This window comes from Leopardus geoffroyi, chromosome B4, assembly GCF_018350155.1.
Source record: "Leopardus geoffroyi isolate Oge1 chromosome B4, O.geoffroyi_Oge1_pat1.0, whole genome shotgun sequence".
Taxonomy (NCBI): domain Eukaryota; kingdom Metazoa; phylum Chordata; class Mammalia; order Carnivora; family Felidae; genus Leopardus; species Leopardus geoffroyi.
Window position 1 is genome coordinate 108,230,466 of NC_059341.1, and position 24,710 is coordinate 108,255,175.

General features: G+C 34.2%; 2 protein-coding genes across 6 annotated transcripts in view; one reads left to right on the plus strand and one right to left on the minus strand.

The window, feature by feature from the left end:
* The window catches only part of TSPAN19 (tetraspanin 19), a 32,784-nt gene extending 27,291 nt beyond the window's left edge, over positions 1 to 5,493 (minus strand). The window contains exon 1 of the mRNA XM_045464899.1: positions 5,438 to 5,493. The gene's annotated coding sequence lies outside the window, so the exon portion shown is untranslated. The remainder of the gene's footprint in view (positions 1 to 5,437) is intronic.
* Positions 5,494 to 5,590: 97 nt separating this feature from the next.
* Positions 5,591 to 24,710, plus strand: part of LRRIQ1 (leucine rich repeats and IQ motif containing 1) — a 210,589-nt gene continuing 191,469 nt past the window's right edge. For all 5 annotated transcript variants that reach the window (XM_045463931.1, XM_045463933.1, XM_045463934.1 and 2 more), the window contains exons 1-7: positions 5,591 to 5,667; positions 10,442 to 10,585; positions 12,232 to 12,343; positions 16,654 to 16,745; positions 18,124 to 18,241; positions 19,272 to 19,495; positions 23,907 to 23,981. In XM_045463931.1, coding sequence (XP_045319887.1) covers positions 10,442 to 10,585; positions 12,232 to 12,343; positions 16,654 to 16,745; positions 18,124 to 18,241; positions 19,272 to 19,495; positions 23,907 to 23,981 — 765 coding nt within the window. In that variant the 5' untranslated portion in view covers positions 5,591 to 5,667. The remainder of the gene's footprint in view (positions 5,668 to 10,441; positions 10,586 to 12,231; positions 12,344 to 16,653; positions 16,746 to 18,123; positions 18,242 to 19,271; positions 19,496 to 23,906; positions 23,982 to 24,710) is intronic.

The window sequence follows — 24,710 nt, forward strand, 5'->3', positions numbered from 1 at the left end:
GAATTGAATTAGGGTGAAAAGAGCCAAACAAAATACCAAGCAGCTAGGGAAGGGCATTGTAAGAGATCATTATAGGGAGAAATGGAAGGCTTGGATACAGTTTCAAGATGCGTTACCATGAAAAAGAAAGAATCAGAGATAATCAGAATGATTCCTGTAGGATGGGTAAATAAAAGAATAGTGATAATCACTGGCAATAGAGAAATTGGGGGGAAATTATAAATTTCATTTTTAGTAAATGAGTTTGAATTAGAAGAAGATATCTCCTAATATATCTTGTGGTTAACCAATGGAAATGGAGTGCAAGTAAATAGATATCATAGGCAATGTGGGAATTATTCACAGGGAGCTGATGTCATGGAAATGAATGAAAGAGAGTGGGATTGACTACAGATAAAAGTGAGCAGAGATTTGATAATAAACAATGATATCATTAGGAATTTCAATTTTTTAATGCAGACTTCTACAAAATGAGAACATAAGGAAAGTATGATCTCATGGAAATCAATAGAGGAAACATTTTCTAAAATAATGTTGCATGACATAGAGGTAAAAAGGGTAAGAATGCAATATTCTCAAAGTCAGCCAACTTGGTAAGAAGGCTGCTCATGGTACCTTCAAAACAGCAGTGTTTTAGTCGGTTTGGGTTGCTCTAACAGAATACCACAGACTGGGTGGCTTATACACAAAAGAAATTTATGTCTCACAGTCTTGGAGGTTGGAAGTCTGAGATCAGGGTGCCAGCGTGCATGGCTGGAAGCCTTCTTCCAGGTTTCAAACTTCCTCTTGTATCTTCCTGTGGGGAAAGGGGCTAAGGAGCTCTGTGGGATCTCTTTTATAAGAGCACTAATTCCACACATGATGGATCAACCCATGACCTAATCACCCCTTAAAAGTCCCATTTTCGAAAAAGTACCATCACATTGTGTATAAAGATTGCAACATGTGAAGTGTGGGGGAATACAAACTTTCAGATCACAGCAAGCAGTTCACGTCAAAGAGTTAGAAGACAACAAATAGGGTGTCTAAGCAACAAGTCAAGGAAGACTGTAGCCATATTTGCACAGAATGAGAACAGGGGATGGTCATATGCTGATCTTTCCAGTCACAAGCCCCACACACTGGAAACAACATCAATGAAAATAAAGTCGTGCTAACACAAAGATACACAAGTTCTTATTTAAATATTTGTAGTGAAAGAACTTTGTATTATTGTCATTATTTTACTATAGACAGATAATTTGTTTTTAACTTAATCAAAAAATAAGGTCCTGGTGTGGCATTTCTTTTGTTCATTTCCTGATTAGTTAATTAATGGTCCAATAGCTGAGATATTTATTAGTAGTATTAAAGCTACAGGGGAAGACAATTTACAATGATTTACCTATTCATAGGTGTCATTTTTCACTAGTTAAGTAATAGTCTAATTACTTTTTATTATCATTTTTAAGTTGCTTCTGAGTGCCAGGAGACAGAGGCAAAAAAATGAATAAACAACCTGTCAGGGAGTCAAATATCAAAACCTGGGGCCAACTCTTAATTCTGTGTTTGAGGTGTGGGGATAGGGAATAAGCACAACTGGGAAGTTTCAGAGAGAAGATAAATTTGAGATAATCCTTGAAGGATGCTTAAGAAGGTCCCAGTCACGGGGCGCCTGGGTGGCGCAGTCGGTTAAGCGTCCGACTTCAGCCAGGTCAGGATCTCGCGGTCCGTGAGTTCGAGCCCCGCGTCGGGCTCTGGGCTGATGGCTCAGAGCCTGGAGCCTGTTTCCGATTCTGTGTCTCCCTCTCTCTCTGCCCCTCCCCTGTTCATGCTCTGTCTCTCTCTGTCCCAAAAATAAATAAACGTTGGAAAAAAAAAAAAAAGTCCCAGTCAGACAAAAAGGGGGTAGACAAAGGAAGATTTCAAGACAGATGGAACACTGTGTTCACAAGCTTTACAATGAAGGGTGTGGGGGCATGGGTCGAATGGCAAGAGATGAACAATAAGGCTGGAGAAGTAGATTCAGCAAAGATTGTGAAAGATCAGGTACGCTTTGCTAAGAAATGACTTTTATTTTTCTGCAGGTATTGGAAACCATATTTCCATCATCAGCGTGGAAGTCAAATTAGAAAAGAAACCTAAGACAGCGAGATACTTTATGAAGCTGATGTACTAGTTCACAACAAATGAATGTAGTCTAAAGTACAAGATAGTTGTGGGGATGGAGAACAGTACCAGGATGCGAAAGAAACAACAGGAGGTAGAATTGCCAGCAGTGGGATGTTAGAAAAAGCCCAAAACAACACTTGAAACCAGGTCTTATAGAGCTTAAGTACTTGGGCTAGCAACATTATGCCATGTTTTACAATATGTCATTTATATGGGTTGCCTTGACCATCAAAGTTTATCCCCAGGATTGTCAATGACCAAAGAGACTCAGGAAGGTAAAATAACCTTCGTGAGTTCACCTAGTTAATATTTGGCAGAGCTGAGAGTCAAACCCATAGATATAAACCACTTTCTTGCTACTCTTTCCAGGCCCCCATGTCATCATCTGCAAATGTAGATTATAGGAACATCAAAGGGATGTTGTAAAAACAAGATATGATGTGTTAAACAACATTATGTTTGTAAAGCACTTAATCTAGTACTGGGCTAAATGTTATTATGGTACAGTGATCTTTTCTTTGAAAAAATATATTAGAGAGAAAGAGAGAGTGTGAACAGGGGAGAAGGGCAGAGAGAGAGAGAGAGAGAGAGAGAGAGAGAGAGAGAGAGAAAGAGAGAATCTCAAGTAGGTTTCATGCTCAGCATTGAGCCCAAGGCAGGGCTCCATCCTATGACCCTGGGATTATGACAGGAGCCAAATTCAAGAGGCGGATGCTCAACCAACTAAGCCACCCAGGTGCCCCTAGAATAGTAATCTGATAAAAGGGAGGTGCACACGAGGTTGGGAAATGGGATGGGAACTGTAGGAAAGTGATGAACTCAAGTAGGTAGTCATGTCAGCTGCAGACAGAGAGCACCAAAAGGGTTAGAGGAGGAACTTGAGAGTCCGCAATAGTCTTTAAATGGAAAAAGAGAAGCAGAGGTCTAAGAATCCAACACTACAGGTCACATATTAAAACTATTATTACTCAATAGTCATCCTCAAGAAAATAAAACAAACACTTGGTATGCAGCTATTTGAGTACTATAATGATACTCTGGGATATTTAAATTTTATCACTGTTGAATAAAAACTAAGACAACTGTTGAACAATGTTTTTAAACTAAAGTAATCTCACTACTCAACTAACATTTCCAAAGAAATCTTTCCTTGTTAAATATCAGAAGAACAAATAGTTCTCTTTCATCCTTTTATTTCCTCAATGAATATTATGTGCTCTCTAAGGGAAATATATTGTGTTAGGTCAATTGGCTATAAATACAATCACTCAGATACTTTTCAAAACAAGAGCAGAATTTAATGAAAAGAAAGTTATGTATTAAAAAGGAAAAAAAATGCAGGTTAAAATGTTACAGACAAACTAACCTGCTCAATTTTAGACTATGCTTTCTAGGAAGATTGCAATGAAATAAATTTATGTTAAATGCTGCATAGTTAAGCAATAGTTTCTTTAAAAAAATTTTTTTAACGTTTTATTTATTTTTGAGACAGGGAGAGACAGAGCATGAACAGGGGAGGGTCAGAGAGAGGGAGACACAGAATCTGAAACAGGCTTCAGGCTCTGAGCTGCCAGCACAGAGCCCGACGCGGGGCTCGAACTCACAGACCGCTAGATCATGACCTGAGCCGAAGTCGTCGGCTTAACCGACAGACCCAGGCACCCCGTTAAGCAATAGTTTCAAGTTAAATTGACTTATAATCTGTAACTATTTGGGGTGCTTGGCTGGCTCAGTTGGTTAGGCAGCCGACTTCAGCTCAGGGCATGATCTCGCAGTTTGTGGGTTCCAGCCCCAGGTCGGGCTCTGTGCTGACAGCTCGGAGCTCAGAGCTCAGAGCCTGAAGCCTGCTTCTGATTCTCTGTCTCCTCTCTGCACTTCCCCTGCTCTCTCTCTCTCTCTCTCTCTCTCTCTCTCAAAACAAAACACACAAAACATAATATGTAACTATTTGAGATAATTGTTGTATTTTATTTCTTAATTCGTGATATTAATTAATGACAGCTAAGTAATGACTAATTGATAGGGTTGTCAGTTTTCTTCCAAGGTAAAAAATAACATAAGAATATAATAGGTGTAGTAACATGCACCATGGATGAATTTATCCTCAGAAGAACTCTAAATATTTTTCTTTTTTGCTAATCAGTTTGTTTGCCAGGGTAAGATTTAAGAAAAAAAGCAATTTAGACATTACATTCAAATAAGTTGACTACTAAGTTAGCTATTTAAAATTAGTTCTGGAAATTAATTGATTACTAATGGATTTGATATTTTTTAAGAAAAGCATGAATAGTTTCATAATTACAAATAAAACCAATCTTAAGATTTTTACATGTGAATTTCAATATGATTCGATAGCCTGAGTGTTTTCAATGAAGAATTTGAATAGTCTGCAAATTTGCAACAAAACTAAACTAAAAACAAAAGAAAAAATGGCACTTGAGCATGGATTTTGATAATAAAAAATATCCTAACTTTTAATTAGATTTGAAACCAGAGGTAGTTTATTTTTCAAAATCATTACCGTTCTTGAGTGAGGCACAGTGTTTTTTAATATCAAAAATCTCCTTACTTCTCATTGTTTATTATTCATTCTTGTGTTGATGCAATGTTAGTTGTTACCAGGAAATAGTCTATTTTCTTTCAAAGGCTCAGTGAAATGTTTGCGTTTAGTTTATCGTATGTCAGATATCTTTTACAATTATGCTTAGACACTTCCTCTTGGAATTTAATACTTTGCAAACTTAAAAAAAATAAAATCAGAAATACCTGTTATTAACTAAAATAAAGTTCACATTTTGTACACTACGTATTTGCTCCACAAAAAAAGAAACTTAGATGAATTTTAAAGTTAAAATTAAATAGCATGATATATACTTAAGCTTAAAATTTTGTATGAAAATAGTGGGTGTCACTGTCAATATTTTACAGTAAAACATATTCCAGAAAAGAATTTTTAAATATTTTCACCCTATACATTGAGAGGTTTTTGATAGGCATTGAGTGATAATTGACTTATTTACTTTTCCTTTTAAAAATAAACTGCTGTCGTGTAAAGCAACGGCTTTATTGGCTTCTTTTCCACACTTTCCGCCCCACAAATCACTATTCAAGATTAAGGTTTAGTGGCAGGACCAGTTTATACATGGACAAATGAACATTCTCTAGATGGAAGTAATAAATATAGATCAGAAACAGTTAAAAGGTCAGGCTACCTCCTCTTGGCTAATTGTAACAAAATGTTTCTTTATTAAATACTTTCTAAAAGTGTTTAAATGTTAAAACTTACCTGGAAAAGATGTGAAGTTCCTCGTCCAACTCCTGAGATGCAGCTTTCGTTCCAATTTCGAGCGGAGACAGTTTGTCCTACTGGGGCACCGGTAAGAAAAGACCGGTCCATCTTCCTTGGGATTGGCTGTTGTCGTGGTTACGCTTTGTTTGGAGTCTCTGCGCGCTGTCTTCCAACCCAGCCGAGGGATTTAGCCGCTCGTGGGTGAGCCGGAGCCCCTCAAAGCTGGGGTAGGTGGCGCGGGAGGCGACACAGAGCTGTGGGAGCGGGGAGCGCAAACGGAGCCGGGCGCCTCTCGGCCGAGGCCGGGCTTTAGGACAAACGCTGGGGCCCGCGGGCTGAAGGGGTGGCTGCGCGAGTCTAGGCTCTCTTAGATTTTGGAGATTTCGTGGCTCACTCAAAACTTGGAGATCCACCGTAACGATCTAGGGAGATTTCTATAATTATCTTTCTTCCCCCTCCCTAAACGACACTTCCTTTCTTCCCTCCTTCCCCTCCTTTCCTTTCCTTTCCTTTCCTTTCCTTTCCTTTCCTTTTTTCCTTCATAATTTGTAGTTGCCTTTTAAAGTAGATTTCCCTCCCTTATCTTTATAGTTGAAGAACAATAGTTGAAAGTGGAGTTCCTTAAGATTTCCCATCTTTGGCAGCTTTAAGTAGTTTACTGTAGCCCATTTACAGTGGGATACATCTAAGGCTGCACTGTCCCATCCTGTCACCACCAGGTGGCCGCTGAGGGCTTGAAAGATCTTGAATTGAATTGAGATGGACTGTAGATGTAAAACACACAGCACATTTTGAAGAATTAGCATACAAAACAAAAATATAAACTTTTTACATTGATCTTAATAATAATTTTTGTACTGACTACATGTTGAAATAATATTTTAGATATATTGGGTTAAATAAAATGTTATTAAAACGAATTTCACCTGTTTCTCTTTACTTTTTAAAAAGTTGCTACTAGACAATTTAAAATCACGTATGTGCTTGGATATGTAATTGGGCAGGCCGATCTAAACGTCCAGGAGATGAGCAGAGAGGGACATATGATGGAAAAGTCTCTTACCTTTACCCTATTCTACTTCTTTTCTTTCTACATAAAGTTGTGTGTACCTGTGCATTCTGCTTTATAACTATGTTTTTTTTTTTAAATCTAATTTTCCATCTAACAAATATTTTGAATTGCACTTTAAGTGAGTTTGATAACCAGATAGCATTTTACACTGGTTCTGTTTTTTGTTTTGTTTTCCTTTGGAGGAGGGAGATTATGGGTAAAATTGAGTATATTAAAATGAGCTTTTAGAATTAGAAAAGGAGTACCTACTCATGATTTTAAAAATCACTCAACATAAAGGTATGAAATGAAAATTGAAAGTTCCTCAAATTCTTCTAGAAAGTTTCTGTGTTTAAAAAAAAATGTGTGAATGTGCGTATAGTTACACAAAAGAGATATTACTTTACATATTTTTTGGCCATGTGCCTCTTTTCAATTATTTCTTCCTTGTTACCTTTCCACAGGAGCATAGTAAATATACATATTTTTAAAAGGACTTGTGTAGTATTCCAGTCTATGAATCCATCATAATCTATTTAACTGTTTTCTTAGTGAGTATTTAGGAGTTTTTAATTACATGTTTTATTGAGATAATTGTAGATTAACACCTAGTTTTAAGAAATAATGCAGAAATATCCCTTGTACACTCTGTCCAGTGTCTCCTCATGGTAACATTTTTAAATAAATTTTACTTTTTTAAAAACGTTTATTTATTTTGAAAGAGAGAGAGAGAAAGACAGAGAACGAACATGTGCACAAGCAAGGGAAGGGCAGAGAGAGAGGGAGAGAGAGAATCCCAAGCAGGCTCTGTGCTGTCAGCAGAGCCTGACACGGGGCTCGAACTCAGGAAACATGAGATCATGACCTGAGCTGAAATCAAGAGTTAGACACTTAACTGATTGAAGCACGCAGATGTCCCCAGTGGTAATATTTTGTAACGATAGTCTGATATCAGAATATTAATATTGACACAGTCTGCTAATCTTACTCAGTTTTCCTTGTACTCATTTGTGTGTGTATATATATATATATATATATATATGTATATATATATATATATATATATATATATATGTATATATAATTTTTATCATCTGAATATACTCACTTATCTATTTGTGTGTATATATATATATTATATATAATTTTTATCATCTGAATATACTCACTTATCTATTACTACAATCAAGATACTGAGCAGCTCCAATGCTACAAGGATCTTTCATGTTGCCCTTTCATGACCATAGCCGCCTTCCTCCAACTCCATCCACCCCTTACTCCTGGGAATCACTAATCTTTCCTCCACTTATAAAATTTTGTCATTTCAATATGTTCCATAAGTGGAATCATATAGTATGTTACCTTTTGTTTTGGGCTTTTGCTCAACATAGTTCCCTAGAAATTCAAGGAGATTTATCAATATGGTGATGTGTAGTAAAATCTATTCCTTTTATTTCTGAGTAGTATTGAATGTTATGGATGTGCTAGAATTGGTTTAACCATTCATCTACTGAGGGACATTTTGCTTGTTTCCAGTTTGAGGCTATTATGAATAAAACCGTCGTGAACATTCATGTACAAGTTTTACTGTGTGAAAATAAATTTTTATTTCTCTGGAATAAATGTCCAATAGTATAGGCAATAAGTGAAGATCAGTCCAATTAAATCATCTGTATGTGAAAGAAAAATATGTAATATGTATAGCTATAGGACAGGCAGGCACAGGTTGTTTGTTTGATTTTTGGATGGAAGTGAACTGATTGTGTTTATGTGTAGAAGAGAGGCAAGTGGAATAAAAATGTATGGCGAGGCAATAAATGGAAAAAATAGTGGATGGAACACAGTTCAATATGTGAGAAATTGTCAGATTCAAAGCATAGGTACAAGATTATACTTTATTAGGAAGGGGTTCCTCTCCAAGTAAGATGAATATGAAAAGATTTCAGGAAAAGAAATAGGAAAATGAGGATGTTTCATTTTCCTTGTTAACTAGATCATAAACTATGAACACAGGATACTGTCTTATTTAATCAATGTATTTCTATCCCTAGTAGTGATGTTAATGTACCTTGTAGGCTCCCAAAAACTTGATTTTGAGATGAGTAAAAGAAGGAAAAGAGGAGGGAAGGAAGGAAGGAAAGAAGGAAGGAAGGAAAGAAAGAAGGAAGGAAGAAAAGTCAAGAACACAGCACTGGAAAGGCCAGGGACCTGAGGAAAGAATTAAAGTTTGGAATAGTCTGGAAAACAAAATACTAGTACAGAATTTTTCAAACTTTTTTTTCTTAAACCAAGACCCACAGTAAAACAAATACACAACTACACTGCAGCTCATGTACACATGCATACATATATACCCATTTACAAGTGAAACAAAAGTTTTAAAAACTATTTTTATCTTTAACATATATAGTTAACTTATAGTTTCTTTTATGACCTACCCTAATTTTTCCTATCCTATTCCATCATTAAAACTTTATGATCAAGAGCCACTGAATTAATTTCTGGATTCACGAGTTATCATCTGAAATTTGTGTCTGGTGTAAGAAAGTGGTTCAGGTTCATTCTTCTGCCTGTTGTTGTACAGTTTTCCCAGCACCACTTGCTGAAGAGACTGTCTTTATTCCATTGGATATTCTTTCCTGCTTTGTCAAAGATTAGTTGGTCATATGTTTGTGGGTCCATTTTTGGGTTGTCTATTGTGTTCCATTGATTTGAGTGTCTGTTTTTGTGGCATATCATCTGAAATTTGAAGATTGTTGGATTAAGAGATGTTAAGAAAGATTGCTGCGCAGATGAAGAGCTTGACTAAGTTTGTAGGACATGTTGTAGTGGGAAGAGTCCTGGCTTTGTGTCTCTCAATTAGGGTCCCGTTTCCATTGCTTATTAGCATAATGACTATGCACAGTTAAGTAAATTCTTCAAACCTTGGTTTTATTATTAATACAATGACTATAATGACCTTAACCCTGTTAATTTACTCTGATAACTATTAGTCACACAAGTGTCTTCTAGTGCCTGGCTTGTCACAGATACTCAATGCATGGAAGGTAATGCTGGTTGATGATGTGATGATTATGTGAAGATATACTGTAATGTATTGCTTGATCCATAGCCATTATAATCATTAAAGATTTAAATAAAATAAGTATTAATCTTATATACTATCCATATATCCATATGGATATCCATATATTGTCCATTATTATAACATCCATTATCCATTATGGATATGAGTATATTATCCATTATTATAACATGTTGTTGTTGTTAAAAACAGATGACTATCTATAGTAAAATTTACAACTATGAGTTAATGAGTAGAAAATAACCATATATTGCCCCATGTATAGACTTGAGTCGTTCTCTTTTGAGTATTCAAATCTTTGAATATTCAAGCTGTTCAGAGGTATTTTTCCCTTAATTATACCCATGAGGATGAATTTTACTGTGATGTTTCTTGGTTCAGGAAGCTAAGAGTGTCCATTCCACATGACTTTTCCCTTACAGAATTAAGACATTAGTATTAGAGTTGATCATTTTGTAGTCACACATTAAAAAAAAAAATGAATTAACGGAGAGAGAAAACAATGTTTTCTAATATATGGTACAACCATAATAAGATATGATAAAAGTTTCCTAGATGAAAACATGTTTACACAGAACATTGGTATGACACATTAAACAACCCATAGTTTTTACTCATTTTAGCTACTTCAATTCTCTTTATTTTTTTTTAATTATTTATTTATTTTGAGAGACAGAGAGACAGAGAGAGAGGGAGAGAGAGAATCCCAAGCAGGCTTCATGCTGTCAGCAAGAAGCCCAATGCAGGGCTCGATCCCACAACCCTGGGATCATGACCTAAGCAGAAATAGTCAGACCCTTAACTGACTGAGCCACCCAGGCACCTCTCAATTCTCCTTAAATGGTTTTGTGTTTTATTATGAAAGATGATGGAAAACAACAATGATGATGAAGCAAAGCTCGAAGAAGAAATAGAAGCTGAACTGGATAAAATCAGCATTTCTTCATTGGAAAAAGATGATGATGATAGTGATTCAAAATCAGAAACCCAGAGTGTTGATAGTGATACAGTAAGTGTTAAATACTGGACTTTTAGGAGTCTTTTAACTGGAGTAACCTTTTCAGGAGAAATATTACTTTTCTCAGTGTGTTTTACGTAGTTATATAATTTTTTAACTTATGATCCCTTTTAAACAATGTGTATTGTTAGATATTTTAATATAAAAATGAAAATAGAAATCACATATAATTTCATATGCATATGTGTGGGTTTTTTTTTTTTGCAAAATTGGGATTATATTATACATATAATTATTTATATCCTGCTTTTTTTTACTTCCTCATGAGTGTCTTAATGTTATTAGATATACATGAAAAACAAAATTTATGTAAACTCTTTAGATCAATAGAAATAGTAATTTTTTTGGAAATCAAATATATCTTCTTTTCATTTGTGCATTTTCCCCAGTGTTTATATGCTTAGAAAATTTATTCACAGATTAATTCTTTTACATCAAAATCCTGAAACTAATGGGAATTTATTTTCAAGTATGTTATAAAATGTAGATCTAGCTAGAAATTTTCCTGCATGTATTTAGTTAATATTATTAATATCACTTGATGAATAATTTACCTCTTCTCAATTGATCTGCCTTTTTTTATAATTAAATTTTTTAATGTTTATTTATTTTTGAGAGACAGAGAGAGACAGCATGAGCAAGAGAGGGGCAGAGAGAGGGAGACCCAGAATATGAAGCAGGCTCCAGGCTCTGAGCTTTCAGCGCAGAGCCTGACGCGGGGCTTGAAACTCTGGAGCCCTGAGATCATGACCTGAGCCGAAGTCGGTCGCTCAACCAACTGAGCCACCCAGGTGCCCCTGAACTGCTTTTTTTTTTTTTTTTTTTAAGTTTATTTATTTATTTTGAGAGAGAGAGAGAGAGAGAGAGAGAGAGAGAAAGAGAAGGAATGTGAGCAGGGGAGGGGCAGAAAGGGAGGGAGAAGGAGAGAGAGAGACAGAGAGACAGAGAGACAGAGAGACAGAGAGAGAAAATGAGAATGAATCTTAAGCAGGCTCCATGCTGTCAGCACAGAGCCCTATGCAGGGCTCGGACTCATGAACAATGACATCATGACTTGAGCTGAAATCAAGAGTCGAATGTTTAACTGACTGAGCCACCAAGGGACCTCTCAATTGATTTGTCTATCTTTTGTATATGTTTAGCTCTATCTAAGATTATCTTTTCTTTTCCATTATTCTGTTAGTTTTGGCCTATTGTAGTTTTTTAAGTATCAAATAGGTAAAATTGCTTTAGTTGTTTTGCTCTTTGAAATCTCCACTAAGCTTTTTCTAAAAACAAAAACAAAAACAACTCATTTGTTAAATTTCAAAAAGCAGTTCTACTTTGATTTTCAATTAGGATTGAAATAACCTATATACTACTTTTGGAAAGTTAATATTTTTACATTATAATGATAATAGTAATGATATTCAAATGAGACAAACAATTCTGAAATTTTTCATTTAAATGTGAAATCCAACAGAATCATGGATGTGCTTCATAACTTGAAAATGAAGAGCAAATTTTAACCAATATACTTGTTTGAACTCATTCACATATTTTGCTCAAATTTTTGGTGTATCAAAACTTTTATCAAATATTTGATACATAGGTTTAATAAACAATTTAACCATTGGTTTCATGTTTTTAAATTTGAGGATGTGGATGAGTTACCTGAGTCAGTTCTTCACTGTATTGACATCATAAAGAATAAGAGTAAAACTGTTGAAGAGCTCATTCTTCAGGACTTGGAAGATACAGAGGTTTTAAGTAAGTACAGTTTTAACTGTTTGGCAGATAAGTTTTCTGTAAGCAGGAATGATTTATAATTTAGAAAATTATATTGTTTCAAGTTCTTATCTGTTGTTATACACATGTATGTGCATTTGTCTCTAGTATATAATATATGAGATTTTTATTTACTCCATTAATTTATTTCCCGTATTACTTTCCTTATATGTCTAATAAATAGTAGCCACCAACAGTTTGTTTTACCAGTCTTAATTAAAACCAGAGATTGTATTACAGCTGATTCTTTTTTTAAAAATTTTTTAATGTTTGTTTATTTTTTTGAGAGAGAGACAGAACACGAGCGGGGGAGGGGCTGAGAGACAGGGAGACACCGAATCTGAAGCAAGCTCCAGGCTCCATGCTCTCAGTACAGAGTCTGATGTGGGACTCAAACCCATGAACCTCGAGATCATGACCTGAGCCAAAGTCTGAAGCTAAACTGACTCTGTGACAGTTGGTTCTTGAACAATGTGAACAATGCTGTTTCAAATTACATGGGTCATTTATGCACAGATTTTTTACAGTATTATAAAATGGATTTTCTTTTCCTTATGATTTTCTTAATAACATTTTAATTTCTCTAGCTTACTTTGTTGTAAGAATATAGTACATTATACACATAGTATATAAAATATATGTTAATAGACTTTATGTTATTGGTAAGCTTTCTGGTCTACAGTAGGCTATTGGTAGTTATGTTTTGGGGGATCAAAAGCTATATGCAGATTTTTTACTACATGGGGGGTTGTCACTTGTAATCCCCATGTTGATCAAGGATCATCTGTATTTTGCATTAAAGAAAAGAAAATTGGTTGCAGGAATATTTTAGAAGTATCAGTTTATACATCTTTTTGGAGAAAAACAATTTATATCAGAAGACTAACAAGTTTTATTTGATTCAGCTGAGCAAATTTACTTCTTGAAATTATTCTAAGAATAATAGAATGATTAAAGATTTAATTAGAATTAATCAAGGTTTAGTTTATAATGAAAAATGGCAACAGCCTAAGTGTTTAATAGGATCTTAGTGTGTGCAACTACACCCATTAAAAAAGATGGCTTAGATGATATTTAATAGCATAAAAAATATTCATGATGTAGTGTTTAAAATTATTATAAAATTCAGTGTTATTTATGCAAATATTAGTGTAAGTTACAATATGGATATTCATAGATATTCATTCAACAAATATTGCTGTGTGAAATGATCTGTTTTAGCTACTAAGACTATAACACAGAACAAAATAGACAAAGGTCCTGCTTTCCTATTCTAATGTTCCAGTGTGGGGAGATAGACTATAAATAAATAAATATGTAATATTTTAATCATGATAACTTCTATGAAGGAAAAAGTTTAAGATAGGGGATAGAGATTGGAGGTTGCCGTTTTAGATAGGGTAAGTCAGGGAAGGCCTCTCTGAGAAAGTAATATTTAAGCAATGACTGAAAGGTAAGCCACATGGACATCTCAGTGAATGAGAAGGTGAGCTACGTGGATATCTAGAGAGACAGTGTTCCAGAAAAAGGATGTGTAAAGGCCAAAGCACAGATCATATAAGTGTCAGATCATAGAGGGCTCTTATAAATCATGGTCTGGACTGTGGATTCTACTCTCTGTATGCTAAGGTTTTTGAGTAAAGAGTGACAGTATCTGACACATTTTGAGACAATCATTCTGGTGATTATGTAGAAAAGATGCCTTGAGGTAGCAAAAGTCTACTACAAAACTGTTGTAATAGTGTGGTTAGAAATGAGAGTGATTTGAGTAGAAATGATGAAAAATAGTCATATTCAAGAAACCATTTTTGAGGTAAAAAGAACCAAATGGATGTTTCATTGGTGGATTGGAATGAAAGGAAGAGAGGAAATTGACTCCCAAGATTTTTGTCCTGAGAACCTGTGTGCATGTATAAATACTTACTATATGTAGATGCTTCAAATTTTGGCAGTGACTATCTGTAGTTGAGTTATAGGGAATTTTAATGTTTTTTAAAATTTATATTTCCTGAAGTAAATATAATGAAAGTATATTATAAATATATTAGCAATTATATAGCCTAATTAAGAAAAAATAGAAGGAAACACAATCATAGAAAATTAGTTACATAAAAGGTTATATAATTACAGTTGTAGCAGTGGTTTAGAAAATTATGAGATCTTATGTATCATTCTAATGAAATAAGTTTGATAGTATCAAAGAATAGAATAATTTTTCAAGAAAATTCAAATTATCAAAATTGTTTGAAAAGGGTGGAAAACATGATTAAATTGATAACCTGGCAAGAAGGTGGAAAAGGTTTCCTTCTCAAATGTCATTAGAAATTAGTATGATTTTTGGGGCACCTGGGTGGCTCAGTCGGTTAAGTGACTTCAGCTCAGGTCATGATCTCAAGACTCGTGAGTTCGAGCCCCACATTGGGCTGTGTGCTGACAGATCAGACCCTTGAGCCGGCTTCAGATACTGTGACTCCCTCTCTCTGCTCCTCTCCTGCTTGCACTCTGTGTGTGTCTCTCTCTCAAAAATAAATAAATATTGGGGCGCCTGGGTGGCTCAGTCGGTTAAGCGTCCGACTTCAGCCAGGTCACGATCTCGCGGTCCGGGAGTTCGAGCCCCGCGTCAGGCTCTGGGCTGATGGCTCAGAGCCTGGAGCCTGTTTCCGATTCTGTGTCTCCCTCTCTCTCTGCCCCTCCCCCGTTCATGCTCTGTCTCTCTCTGTCCCAAAAATAAATAAACGTTCAAAAAAAAAATTTAATAAAAAAAAATAAATATTAAAAAAATTAAAGAAATTAGTATAATTTTAAAAAAGAAAAAAAGAAATCAGTATGATTTTACAATTGATTTCTTACAATCCACAAGGATAAACAAATCTGAAGATTATATTTCATTTATAAAAAGCTACATATTTCAAATATAAATCTGTACAGGCATAACACACATACAAAAGAAGCCAGAGGCTAATTTCATTTTTGAATGTAGATATTTTGTTTAGGGCTCTCATTTGTAGACACAAGCTACTTTAGCTCCTTTAAGCAGAAAGGTTTTTGGGGTATTTGTGTGTTTGTTTTTATGCATAGAGTAGATGTTTTGGTTACTTATTGCTGCAAAACAAACAGTGGTTTAAAATAACAATATGTTATTGTCTTTTATGGTTCTGTGGGTTGACTGAGCTTAGCTAGGCAGTTCTTGCTTAGATTTCTGTATGCATTTACAGTTAGATCTTAATTAGAAATGAAGTTAGCTGAAGTCTTTAGTCTTCACACGTAATATTTTTAGGAAAATAAAGACTTAAATATATCACAGAATCTAAATCACCCTCTGAAACCTGGCTTCAAAGAAATCTGTAGAATGTTATTTTTGCTTTCAACCTCTCACATAGGAAATCATGCTGGTAAGGCTGTGAGTAGGTGTTGAAGACAATATATGCTATTGGACAAAACTGGTGTGAAGAGGTAGTTAACCAGCAGAACAGTCATCTGTAAAAAATAGTTTACTAGTAGGAGAGGTTCCCAGGATAGAACACATTAGCTGAATAAGGACAGAAAAAAAACTACATTTACACAAATGGTAACAGGACAATAAAATTCAACCAAAAACACATAAAACCAGGAATGAAAGCTCACTTCATTCATGTTAGTAATTATAATCTTTTAAATTAGTAATTTTATTAAAGTATTTTTAATATCTTGTGCAAGCTTATATTGCTAGTTTTTGGCAGGTAGAATTGAACTTTTGTTGATTTCTAATTAGGGCGTCATTGCAGTATAAAACAGCATTATTCTGTGTACATGGAAAATAAACTTCAGTATAAAATATGAAAGGTGATCAAAAGAGTGCTTTATAAATTTATTACTTTTATTTTTAGGACAAAGATTACAGATTTCCTCTGTTCTTTATTTTTCATTATTTTCCTATTGTTTTGTGTGACTCATCATCGAGTCACTGATAGAGGTTCCTGGATGACTCCGTCGGTTAAGCATCTAAGTCTTGTTTTCTGCTCAGGTCATGATCTCATGGTTCTTAAGATCAAGCCCTGTGTCAGGCTCTGCATTGACAGCATGGAGCCTGCTTGGGATTCTTTCTCTCCCCCTCACCCTGCCTCTCCCACACTCATGTGCATGTGCATATACTCTCTCTCTCTGTCTCTCTCCCAAAACAAATAAACATTTTAAAAAAAGAATATACTATGATAGAATTTGAGATTAAAGGATGACGAAAGCGTTTGAGATTTTAACATGTTTTGCCTTGCTCTCTAATATTTAAAGCTATAATATTTTTTTTCTTTCTCTAGACTATAGTTATGGAGTGGTTTCTAATAATCATATGCATTTAAAGATAGAATTATCAACTGAACATAAAGAAAATCCGGAACAATTAACAAAGGTATATGATCAATATTTGACTGAAAGTACTCAATATTACAGTTAGAAATTTACCTTTCCCTCTTATACAGGATGCTAGTTCACTCATTTAAAGTTCACTGATTAAAAATTAAAAATTTAATCATTTTTAAGCAAATAATTTTTAGTATTGTGCTTTTCTCTGGCATGTAATAGACAACAACTCAAATTTCAACCTTTAAAAATATTAGAAATAGTGATTTGAACCATCAGTACTTGGAAATTTAACTATATTGTGTGATTATTTTTTCCCTAAAATCTCCAAGGAAGAAAACAATGACTATAATATTAATTACCTTGCTTAGGAATGTACTGTTACAGTAGAGACTTTAAATACCCTATGGAAAATTTAAAAATAGAACATCTTATGTTAGTTAAAAAAAAAGATAAAATAAAAACATTCTTAAAGAAATAATATGAAAGGAGAGCCTAGCATTTTTGGTTAAAACCTCTAGAAATGTATTTGAGAAAGTTTCTTCTACAGGTTCAGCATTTTGGACTCTTTTACTTCTCATTTTACCCAACTATGTCTAATTTTACTAACTCTACTCCTGGTCCCTATGATGTTTAGTGTAATTTGAAAGTTGCTTACATATATATATATATGTCTCTTGACTCCCTTTTTTTGGTAACAAACTTGAAATATTAATTTTGAATTATCATACTGCTACTTCATTGAAATAGATGTCCTATATCTTACCAGCTAGAATATGGTGCAGGTCTAATTATGGAAAAGTATTCATCAATATTATGACTTTTTCATAATTTAGGTTAAAGTAGCAAATAGTTGTTTTTTTTAAATGTAGTAAGTGTATCAGCAGTTTGTATATGTGAGCAATCACTCTAATTGAGAAATATAGAAATATATTAGGAAGAAAACAGTAGTAGAAACATTTGGAAATAATTTTTAAGGAATTTCTTTGTTTTCATTTGAGTATAGTTAACACACAGTATTACATTAGCTTCAGGTATACAGCAGAGTAATAAAACATCTCCACACATCATGCTATGCTTACCACAAATGTAGCTACCGTCTGTTACCATAAATGGCTGTATACCATCGACTGCATTCCTAATGCTATACCTTTTATTCCTATGATTTATTCATTCCACAGATTTTCAAGCAGTTTAACTGAATAGTGCGGATGAATATCAGAGAGTGCTTAGAATTCTGAAAAATAAGGAGGGCAAAATATAGTCTGTTTGCATGGGAAAAACATTTTTAGTGTGCTATAGAGTTGTATTTGAGAGAGATTCAAAGTAAATAAAGTTCTAGATATGTGTATGTAAATACTTGATACATTATTAAAGCGATTGCTTGACTCTTTCTTTAATTATTGGCATTCTTTTTAACCTCTTAGATGTTATCTGAAATAGAAAAAGAAGAATTTCTGAGGAGTAAAACCCATTGTAGCATTCCTGATTCTATTCCAGAGCCTGGTCCTCATGATTTGCCTGTAGATGAACATGTTTTGTCAGGTGGGCTAAATGCTCAATGATAGTTTTGAGCATTTTAATGTGATTTACTATAGTTATCTGAAAAACGATTAAGAGTTTTCTTTTGACATTTAGAAAAATACAATCCTGATATTTGAAACTTATTATGCTTTACTGTACTTATTTAGTTTCATATTTTCATAGTTTTTTAAAAAAATAATGTTTATTTATTTGTGAGAGAGAGAGAGACAGAGCACAAGCGGGAGGGGCAGAGAGAGAGGGAGACACAGAATCTGAAGCAGGTTCCAGGCTCTGAGCTGTCAGCACAGAGCTTGACACAGAGCTTGAACTCATGAGCCACAAGATCATGATCTGAGCCGAAGTCAGATGCTTAACCGACCGAGCCACCAAGGTGACCCCATACTTTCATAGTTTTTTATACCTCTTAAATTAACTTGATTTAAATATATTTAAAATTTTCCATCTATATAGCTGACTGAAATAGATATACTCAGCCTTGGATTTTTAAGTGTCCTTTAAATATGTTCCTTAAGTATCTTTTAAGTACAGCACACACACACATATTATGTTTTTACATTAAGTTTTGTGGTATATAGTGTAAGGCAAGTTATGTAATTTCTTAATTGACTGAAATGGAACTCCCTTATATATGACTGCAATAGAATTTTTATGTATATTTAAGAATGTATTTTTTGCATATTGTCCCTTTTACTTTGGTAATACATTGACATTATTTCTTCATTTCAAAATTACCCTTATACTTTACATTAAATCAGTTTTGAGAGGTTAGATTTTTTTTTTCTTTTTTGAGAGAACGAGAGTGTGAGCTGGGAGTGGCAGAAGGGAGGGAAGGAGAGAGAATCTTAAGCAGGCTCCATGCCCAGCACAGAGCCCAATGTGGGTCTCAATCCCACAACTCTGAGATCATGTCCTGAGTTGAAATTAGGAGTTGAAATCAACTGGCTGAGCTACCCAGGCACACTGAAAGGCATTATTTTAATAATAATAATAATAATAATAATAATAATAATGTTTCTCTTCATGAATGCAGATGATACTGATATAAATTTTGGATACTGTGAAGTGGAAGAAAGATGTAGGCAGTCTTTTGAAGCTTGGCAAGACAAACAGAAAGAACTGGAAGACCAAGAGAAAGAAACTCTCAAAGCTCAAAGGGATAGAGAACAAAAGCAATTTGAAGAAGAAGAAGAAAAGAGACATTGCTGGATGAAACAGTTTGAAGTTGAAAAGAAGAAATTAGAGAATATTCACAAGGTAAGGATTTTTTTTTTAATTTTTGTTGTTTTTCATACATTTTTTGAATCAGTAACTACTTCTGAATAGTACTGGTGTTTTGGATTATGGCGTGGATTGAGCTATGTTCTGTGTATTTTTTTTAATAGAATTTTACTTTTTGGGCCAAATGACATTAGAAAATATTTTTTTAATATTTATCTTTGAGAGAGAGGGATAGGGGGTGGGGAAAGCCTGAGTGGGGGAGGAGTACAGAGAGAGGGGAACAGAGAATCTGAAGCGGGCTCTGTGCTGACAGTAGAGAGCCCGATGCAGGGCTCGAACTCATAATCTGTGAGATCATGTCCTGAGCAGGAGTCAGACCCTAACTGACTGAGCCATCCAGGCACCCTGTTCTGTGGGTTTTAAGTACTTCTGATAGTTGAAGCAATTGACTGTGGTGATAGGATTTACTATGGACTTCTTGATTAGTTTTCACTGTAATTCATTGGAATTTCAGATGCTTCTTTGGATCTTGGGGGTCCCCTGGATCTATGAAGTTACAAAGATTGTCCTAGAAAGGCTGATACTTAGAACATAAACTGTTGTTTTTTCATACCCTTCTTATCACGGAAGAAGGCAACATAATTTACTTGATCATGAAATGTCCTTGCTATGTGGTCTAATATATAGCAATTACGTGAAACATATGGTTGAAGTGGTTCAACCATGTAGGTGATGGCCTATGCCTTGCTCCCATATTGAGCTAATTACTGGGCCAGAGATTTTTTGGTGTGAAGGAGTTTTATGTTGTTGTTTTTTTTTTTTTTTTAATTTTTTTTAACGTTTATTTAGTTTTGAGAGACAGAGCACGAACAGGGGAGGGGCAGAGAAGGAGACAAAGAATCTGAAGCAGGCTCCAGGCTCTGAGCTGTCAGCACAGAGCCCCATGTGGGGCTCAAACTCACAAACGCAAGATCATGGCCTGAGCTAAGTCAGACACTCAACCCACTGATCCACCCAGGAGCCCAGGAGTTTTATGTTTTTATTTTTGTTTCCTCCTAACCCTACCCCAGGGGGTCCACAACTTCAAGTCATGGTAGTGGTGTGTTGAGAAACTGGTGAATTTTTAGGACTTGACTTTATGGGCATCAGAATGCCCATGAGCTTAGAATGTGTGGGTAACAGGCAGGACTGACTTCCCTGTCTTACATTACTAAAATTGACTTACATATTACCCACAACTTAATAGTTTTGACTGTTCTGTGTGGAGAGCATTGGCATGTGGTCACTTATGCAGTTCAGGGTATTCTAGCCCTCCATGTTGAGTACATTGCATTTCCTGATTTTATAGAAAATAAATTAAAAGCAATTATATTACAGAGCCAGTTTGGTTGTGGCTTTTTCTAATAGTGAACTGTGCATCCTTAACTTTCCTTTCATTATGTTTTTCTTCCCACAGACCATTTTAATCAGTCATTTCTGAAATTCAGAAGCTTTTTTTTTTTTAATTCCAGGAAACGCTTTAATATAATTAAGATTATTGGAGTAGTGTTTGCTGTCTTGTGCTTAAATGCATCATTGTTATTGATTGTTAGTGGTGTTTTCATATTTAGAAGACATCTGACTTTTAAATTCTCTTCAAATAAATTGACATTTTTAATTGTTTTAAAGCAAAAATATATTGACTACCTCATTGGCAAAGCATTCAGCTATATGCTTAGATGACCCAGAGAGATCTAACACTTGGGGCCCACCCTCAAAGATTCTAACTTAGTTTCTAAAAGTAATTTGTGCTTTATCATAAAATTATAGTTTAGAATATTTTAATGAATTCCTAAATGTATGCTTTGTTATGCCTTAACATAGGCTTAACACTTTTCCAATGACCGTTCCATCATTTTATTATGATGGATTCTAAATATGAAATTTATTTTCTTTCAGTAGTTCTTTTCTGTGTCCTTTGTTAGCTTCCTCTTGCATTCCACTTAACAACTATTGTAAATCTCTTTCTTTAAGAGTTCTACCCAACTTCTCCCTCCTCATTATTGGCAAGTAATCACATAGCACTTTTGCATCAATGGCAAACTTTATTTTCTAATCCTGTATCAGTTTGCATCTACCTTTATATTCACCCTACTGTTTTTTTCTTGCCTTTGCTCCATTCTCAGTAGGAAAGGTTTCTTCTACTAAAGGTCAGCTTTCCCTGCTCTGCTCTATATCTGTCATTTTCCAATTTACCCTTGCTTTGTTAGTTTTACCCCATATGCTGAAACACCCCAAAACACCCCTATCAACTTCTTTCTTTCTTACTGTTTATACACATGTTCAATTTTCTCCCATCCTAGAAACAAAACACAAGAAAAATCATGAGATCAGCTTTGATCATATATCTCAATTTAGCTTCTCTTTAGCTCTAGCTACCAGAGTCAGGCTTATTAAAGAGTAGTTATTTTTGCTGTATTTATGTCCTTGTCTCTCATTAAATCCTAAGCCTACTAGGTGTATATCATCACCACTCTACTAAATTAAACTGCTCATACAAAAATAACCAATGACTTCTCTATTTCCATACTCACAGGTTCTTTTTCAGCTCTTATAATTACCTCTGTAGCGTTATGCCAGTAAAATTTTGATTGTTGACCATTTCTCTTTTCCTTGTCTTAAATCGGACCATGCTGCTTTGATTCTCTTCTTACGTGTTTAACAATTCCTCCTTTATATCCAGTTTAGCCTTCTCTGTCTCTGTCTCTCTCCCTGAATATGGTACTACCAAGGATTTCTTCCTTTGTCCTTTTATTTTTCTTCATATACTTTCTCTCTTGATAATCTCAGCCACAGCTACGGCTGTTCAGAAACAATGTCAACTACATAACTCTTCTACAGATACTTTACACTCAGAACTTAATATGTTTAAAACTGAATGCATTGTCTTTATTTCTTAATTGTGCTTCTCCTCAGGTATTTGTTATTTTGATGAACTACACTATCATCATAGTCCAAGCTGGAATGATAAGGACCATCTTTGACTCTTCCCTGTCTTTATTATCCTCTTCCCTCTAATAGTTATATTATCCATCTTTTCATCCACACACTTAATCTACTGTTACTCCATGGTTCAGGGTGTCCTAATGTCTAGCTTGTCTAAACTCTCTAACCTATCTCTCTACTTTTGGCCTTGTATTCCACAAACCCATTCACCATAGTCCTGTCAGAAGGATTTTTTAAAAATATATTTATTTATTTATTTTGAGAGAGAGAGAGAGAGATTGAGAGAGAGAGAGAGAGAGAGAACGAGGGAGAAAGTGTACAAGCAGGGTAGGGGCAGAGAGAGAATCCCAAGTAGGCTCTGCACTATCAGCACAGAGCTGGATGCAGGGCTCCATCTCAGGAACCCTGTGATCACGACCTGAGTGGAAATCAAGAGTTGACCACTTAACCGACTCCACCCTGGCACCCCTAGAATGATTTTGTTATTTCTGTGCTTAATTCCCATCATGTAAGATTATATCCAGAGAAATATTCCCATTTCCTTTATTTCCAATCATCTGGTAGTTTATGGAAATTTTATGTTTACATTGTCTTTATATCTCTTCTCACTCCTGCCACCCTATCTACGGAGGGCTCTCCTTGATTCTTACATGGACTTTTCTAATACCTACTTTATTATCTCTTTAGTGACTCTTGCTTTCTGTCTTTAACTCTGTCTAAGGTAACCTTTTAATTTTCCTAAAAGCAGAACTATAGTCATCTTCCTAGTTGAAAAACATTTAATAAATGCTTAACATGTCTGTTTAACTTCTTGAAAGTCTAGTCATTTCAACTAGTTTTCTGCATGAAGCCTTTGATGATCCTCCAGTTATAACATCTATTTCTGCTGTGATGCTTTATAGTCTTCTCTTGCAATAAATTTATTCTGCTAAATCTGAGATAATATGGGAATTTATGATAATGTTTCCATAAAGTTTTAGAGGAAAGGGATTACATTTTACTGATCTTGTTTATTCTGCAGAGCCTTAACAAAATAGATGCTAATCAAAAAAAAACATTATCCACTGGACTGAAGGGTTATGTGAGTTAAATAGGATGGTGAGGAGAGGAAAATATTATATAATGCAAAACTCATCTTACAAACATTAATATTTGTAATCTTCATGTTGTCCAACAGCATATCTAGTGAATACATTTTACTATGTACGTAAACATACTCAAATAAGCTTTCCCAGGTTGCCAACATCTTTATGTGCTCAAAATGGGAACTTTAGGTATCATTTATATGACACTTTAGGTTGAGATTAAAGTTGTTATACTACTACTAATAACAGAGAATCATTGGGTGAGTTTTTATCTTTAACTATTATTTACAAATACAGGTTTGAGAACCAATTATAATAAGTATATATATATTTTTTTGATATTTGAATATAATATCTCAATATTACCGTATGTTCAGCAAGAACAGGACAAGATGAATGATGAACTCCATAAAGAAGAGAAAATATGGAAAGAGAAATTTAAACAGCATGAGGTATCTATTTCTTCTTTTTAAACATCATGATAATTATTCTTCATTTGGAATATTTATTATACTTGAAATGGACATTTAAAAGTAATATTGCCTAGCTGGTATAGGATTTAATTTACTAAGACTTTAAAAAATTCATTAATCACCAGAAATTCTCCTTGAAATATAATGCCCTAAAAATTAAAATAAACTGGGTCAGTGAGTGAACATGTCTATGTAAAATTATAATTCTATAATTTTTTAAGATTTGAGGAAACATGCTATTATGAATATTTCATTATGATTGAAGATGGTTATGAAAGTTACCTCATTTCTTGAACACAATTGAATGTTAAATAATTCTTGTGAATTCAAGATCATTCTAATGATATTTATTAAGTTTAAATTTACTTAAATCATTTTTATATAATATTTATTTATGTATTTATATATAATATAAATATAATATATATAATATAAATATAACATGTTATATAATATAAATGTAATATATGTTATATATAATATAAATATAAAATAAATTTATATGCAATATAAATATAAAATAAATATATAAAATTTAATATAAAATAAATTTTATATTAAATTTTATATAAAATTATGTTTTTATATAAAACAAAATTTTTAATAGAAATTTTTATATAAAATTATTTTAATTATAAACATGAAGTAGATAAAACTTCTTATAATCCTGATATCCAGCTAAACATTCTACCTTTCTTTATCTTTCAA